Source organism: Lynx rufus, unplaced genomic scaffold, assembly GCF_022079265.1.
Source record: "Lynx rufus isolate CCGP_SWC_20201006 ecotype Redwood Valley unplaced genomic scaffold, mLynRuf1.p SCAF_10, whole genome shotgun sequence".
Taxonomy (NCBI): Eukaryota; Metazoa; Chordata; class Mammalia; order Carnivora; family Felidae; genus Lynx; species Lynx rufus.
In genome coordinates, this window is record NW_025814824.1 from 28,166,156 (window position 1) to 28,171,664 (window position 5,509).

General features: G+C 46.5%; 1 protein-coding gene across 2 annotated transcripts; it reads left to right on the forward strand.

The window, feature by feature from the left end:
• Positions 1 to 731: 731 nt before the first annotated feature.
• On the forward strand, positions 732 to 3,823 carry LOC124525152 (procathepsin L-like). 2 transcript variants are annotated; one of them, XM_047097684.1, is made up of 7 exons: positions 732 to 861; positions 1,159 to 1,274; positions 1,371 to 1,517; positions 1,699 to 1,923; positions 2,097 to 2,259; positions 3,127 to 3,244; positions 3,724 to 3,823. In XM_047097684.1, exons 1-7 carry the CDS (start codon positions 732 to 734, stop codon positions 3,821 to 3,823), a joined length of 999 nt encoding a protein of 332 aa, XP_046953640.1. The 2 variants fall into 2 exon arrangements, with proteins under 2 accessions (XP_046953640.1, XP_046953635.1); XM_047097679.1 differs by having other exon boundaries at positions 732 to 857; positions 1,152 to 1,274.
• The last annotated feature ends 1,686 nt before the right edge of the window (positions 3,824 to 5,509 follow it).

The following is a 5,509-nucleotide window of genomic DNA, read 5'->3' on the forward strand; positions in this document are numbered from 1 at the left end:
CCCATCTCTTTTAGTCTGGGTAATTAGTAGCTTCGGGTCCCAGGGATGAGCTGTACCCTCCCTTCTCCCTCCAGGGTCTTGTTCCCGTTCGGCAGGCTTGTCTCCCTGGGGGCCACTGGGCAGATACTACCTACCCTAGGAAAGGTGGGAACGCTGCCAAGAGGCCCCGCCCCCCGGCCGGCTGAGCCAATCACCTTGAGGACAGGTGGTCAGCACTGGGCGATCCGGCGGAATCATGGGCCTTAAACCGACAGCCTTGGACCCACTTCCCGACCCAGTGGACCCCCAGCCCTGTACTTGGGACTGTGCCTACACAGCTACACCTGCCACAGGTGAGGCCCAGGGTTGGGCTTGAGTGGAGGGCCAATCTGGGAACGAGGTTGGCCACCAGCCTTAGGATTTGGGGTTCGGGGCTTCCAGGTGGTACTGTCCCTGGCCTGGCCCCACCAGACGCTGAAGCCAGATCTCTGCACACCAGGTTGTAGAGCCCGCTGAGTCATGGCCCCTTGTCCACATGCCTTAAAACTGGTGGGCAGGTTCCAAGGCGGGGAGTGGAGCATCAGGCCCCTCGCACGTCCCACATCCTCCACAGCCCTGTGTAAACATTTGATAAATGCAATCTTTTTACCCTACCACAGGGCTCTAACACCTTAGAAGAAAGGAGGATGCCCTTTTAAATGGATTGTTCTAATCAGAATCTCATTTCTTTTCCCTTCCTAGGTTTTTGAAACATGCATCCTTCTCTCTTCCTGGCTGCCCTTTGCTTGGGAATAGCGTCAGCTGCTCCACAAGTCAATCAGAGTTTAGATGAACAATGGTCCCAGTGGAAGGCAACACACGGGAAGCTATATGGCATGGTTGGTAACATCTAACCTGTCCAGAGGGACCCCTGCAGAGAACAGTCTGTGCTGTGGGAGTTCATAGCAAGGAGTAGCTTCTTGAGGCCGCTCTTACCAAGGCAGTAAGCAGGGCTCCTTGACTGTACACAACGTGGGCATATGTCCTGCTGTGTGGTTGCTGGAGAACAGCTCGCAGAAGCATCAGGCCATCCCTGGCTGTGGTTTCTCCTCCTTTCTGTGAGCACATCCACTTGGTGCAGGTGAGTTGGTTTTAAATAGAAATAAAGACGTGTGATTGTATCTTCCCTCTAGAATGAAGAAGGATGGAGGAGAGCAGTGTGGGGGGAAAATATGAAGATGATTGAACAGCACAATCGGGAATACAATCAAAAGCAACACAGCTTCACGATGGCAATGAATGGCTTTGGTGACATGGTGAGTGTGGCACGGATTGCTGAACATTTTGTTTTTCTGAGTACTTTGCCAAAGTAATCTCAAACTTGTCAACATCCTACTTTCTTTTCCTTGAAGACCAATGAAGAATTCAGGCAGGTGATGAATGGTCTTCAAATCCAGAAGCACAAGAAGGGGAAAGTGTTCCAACCACCTCTCTTTGCTGAGATCCCCTCATCGGTGAACTGGAGAAAGAAAGGCTACGTAACTCCCATGAAGAATCAGGTGGGACAATATTCAGCAGGTTCCTCTCAAGAGTACAGGCAAAGGGGATCAGTGTCCTTGCTGTGGTAGACTGAGAAATAATGTGCCATTTGCTATGTTTTAGAAGACTTTGAGATGTGTGCTCTGTTGTCAAGTCCTGCTATTTGTTTTGTAGGCTGAGAACTTTTTACTTGGGTTTCAGGGTCAGTGTGCTTCTGGCTGGGCTTTTAGTGCAACTGGTGCCATCGAAGGACAGATGTTTGGGAAAACTCACAAACTTGTTTCACTGAGTGAGCAGAACCTGCTGGACTGTGCTTGGTCTGAAGGCAATGGGGGCTGCAGTGGGGGCAACATGGATAATGCCTTCCAGTATGTTAAGGACAATGGCGGCCTGGACTCAGAGGAATCCTATCCATACCATGCACAGGTAAATGGAGCTCCTTATCTTGTTATAAACTTGAACACATTCAGGGAAAAAGAGATGCCATATTTAATTTTCACAATTTAGACTGGAGCCTTTATATCTGCAACTGTCTTGATCTCATGTTTCCCAGGATGTAGGTGGTAGTAATAAAGTCTCTACCCCTTTACCTTTGAAAGCTCCAATCTTGCAAATACAATCCAGAAAATTCTGCTGCCGACATAACTGGGTTCTTGACAATCCCTAAGACGGAGTACAAACTTATGAGGTCAGTGGCAATTGTGGGTCCCGTCTCTGCTGCTATAGATGCAAGCCTGGATACCTTCCGGTTCTATGACCAAGGTAAGGATTTGTCTGTGTAGAAATTTAGGCAGAGAAATGCAAAGACCATCATCACATACAGCAAGACTGACTCTTTGGCATGTCGAATTTCACATAGAATTTTGGGGGGTGCGGATTTAACACAATTGTTTATTGTATACATGAAATATTTGTGCCTAATGTTTCTATCTGTAATGACTGGAGACACAACCTCATGATGTTAATCACTTCATAAATATGTGTAAAAGGCTACATAATTTACTACCTGATTTTGGAGTTACTAGAACTTTCAAGTAATTCAAATGACTCTACTACTGAAATTAAAACTTAGTTCAAGTAATTCTGTGTTCTCTGCTGTTTCCTTAGGCTGACATCCTAAAAGTAGATTTCTGTGAGTGGTCTTTTATGGCTCGTGACTAGTTATTTACAAAACAGATTGTGCCACTTCATATTCAGCTGGTATTAGACGAGGCCCTAAGTCTCTAGCCTGGCTCAAAAAAGATCTGGCTTTCATTTTTTAATTTTTTTTTCAAAGTTTATCTATTTATTTTGAGAGAGAGAGAGAGAGAGAGAGTGCATGCTCACATGAATGGGGGTGGGGGGACGCAGAGGGAGAGAGAGAATCCCAAGCAGGCTCCACACTGTCAGTGCAGAGCCTGATCTCACAAGCTGTAAGATCATGACCTGAGTCAAAACCAAGAGTCAGATGTTTAACCCACTGAGCCACCCAGGCGCCCCTCCCCGCAAAAGTCCTGGCTTTTAAATCATATCTGGAATTACGTCATTTCACTGCATTTTGAAATGCCTCCCTTACAGCGGTGGATAGGCTGAGTTACTGTCACACATCATGTGGGAATCCTCACCCCAGCACTGAATTTTACTTTCCAGGCATTTATTATGATTCAAACTGCAGCCATGAAATCCTACACCACGGCGTTCTGATAGTTGGCTATGGCTTTGAGGGAGCAGAGTTGGATAACAAAAAGTATTGGATTGTCAAGAACAGGTATAAAAGCCAAAAATACCCTTAAAACTGAAAAGGGAATCCTTTTTGGAATCAGGGTTTGGGTACAGGTCCTCAAACCCCTGAGCACACTTGTAAAATCTCAGGAACCCAGAACCCCACTTAGGGAAAACACAGACATATTCATGTAATGATAACAACAGTAAGATACTGTCTCAAGCTTGCTAGGGTCTTGATATAGTTTTGGTACCACTGGTTTCTAAACTGGGATTTTTATGAATTCTGAAATACATCTGGCCCCAAGAGTTTCTTCTTTCTGTGTCTCCATTTGCAGTCTGTTAAAGGTCTGGGGATAGAATTCTGTGCAGGGTTAGAACTCAACGATGAACAAGAATGGCCTCTCCTATTCTTCCTGAATCTGCTGTAGCCTCTGGTGTACTGCTCAGTATCAGGTGCTGTCGTTCATAAAGATAAATGTGCTTGATTGTGTGAGTAAAATAGCAAATGCTGTCTTCTTTCAGCTGGGGAGAAGCCTGGGGCATAGATGGCTATATACTGATGGCCAAAGACCGGGACAACCACTGTGGTATCGCCTCCTTGGCCAGCTTTCCTACCGTGTGAGACGATGCAATAAAGAAGGCCTTGACGGGGGACAGCATATGCAGAAGAGGATTTTATCTTAACACTGACCAGAACTTCCTGTGTGGGATAAAACACTTGAAGGACTGAAGATCCAAGTTATGAATTGATCCTGTGACACTTTATACTGGGAATGTTCCCGACTCTCTCATTATTGTTGTAAACAGCCTTGTAGGAATTTGTCTAATGGCATGTAACATTTCATGTTTTAAAATGAAGTGTGTAGTTTTACTCTTTAAAATAAAAACATTTCAAGGTCTTCAAGTTTTTAATACACTCAATTTTTATAGAGCCAAAAATGTCACTGGGCTCTAGGGACATAACTGAATGTGCCAGTGGCCCACTAGGAGAATGCTGGATGGTGTCTGTTTCTTGTAGTTGTAAATAGGCACATGTCATGGCAGCTGCCCTTTGACTGTGTCCATCCCAACGCTTGAATAGAGCAAAATATGAACAATGATCTGTAAGGACAAAGGTACGTTCTTTCAATGAGGAAAAAGTTGACATGTTAGAAAAGTAACATACATACATTGAATTTCCAAGGTAGAATAGTGCCTTAAAGATCATGGTCATTTGACCCCAAATGGTTACAACCCACCCAAGTACAGGACAGATGTCACGGTCAGTTTCAGGTGCATCTTCCCCAAATACCAGAGAAGATCATGTAACCTCTTTGCGGATGAGGAAGAACTGGACGCAGTGGGTTGTAGGAATGTGTATCTTGGGTCCACAAGGGTTAAGGGTAAACCCCAGACATGAGGCCAGCTTCAAAAATAGAACTGGGCCTCAGAGGTGGCAGACAGGTGAGGACATCCAAAGCGATCATCTGAGGCCTCATTTACACCCAGCCACTTAAGCCTGGAATTGATTAAAAGAAGACATTCTGCCTACTGTTCGCTGGCTAAAGAAGCACATAGTTCCATTTTCTCTCTGCAGGTTAATTGACTCATGTTCCCACTCAGAAAGCATGAGGAGAAGATGTAAGGTTGTAGTTAATAGACCCCATAACCGGTCATGAGCACATGAGGTGGAAGACAGCAGGTCTCAGCCCACAAGACCTCCAGCACCTTGAGACAAGTCCCTTTGGACTGGGCCACTTGTCATGGCGGAAGGACCCTCCATGAGACTTCCCTCCTAGACGCTTACATTTCCAACTGTTTAACCTAAAATGACAAATGTGGTGTGTGCAGAGAAATTTTATGGGCTTCCTGACAGTGCTGTCAGGGGCAGTCACAGGAGAGGTGGGGACTCCCCAGCGGAATCCCTTCTGCCAGGGGGAAACTGTATTGGAACAACCAGAACTGATGCAGCACCTGCTGGGTCTCAGCCATCACCTGGTGGAAGGCACATCCCCAACCGCCAGGAGGAGCGGGTGCTGGGAGGGGGAGGAGGTAGCTCAGAACAGCAGGAGGAAAAGGTATCTGATGAGAACCCAGAGGAGCCAGTCAGGGGGACAGGAGAAAAGAGGGGTGTCTGAGCAGAGGCTCGGGCTCAGAACCCCGGAGAAAAGAGACAGTGTATCTAGAGAACATGGAAAGAGAGTGAGGTGAGGGTGTGGGGAGATGAGGCTGGGTCCACACGAGGGTTTTAGGACAAGGGGGCACGACTGGGGAAGCAGTGGAGAGACTGGTTATCTGTTAATGTAAACACACTCTCGGAATCCTCGCA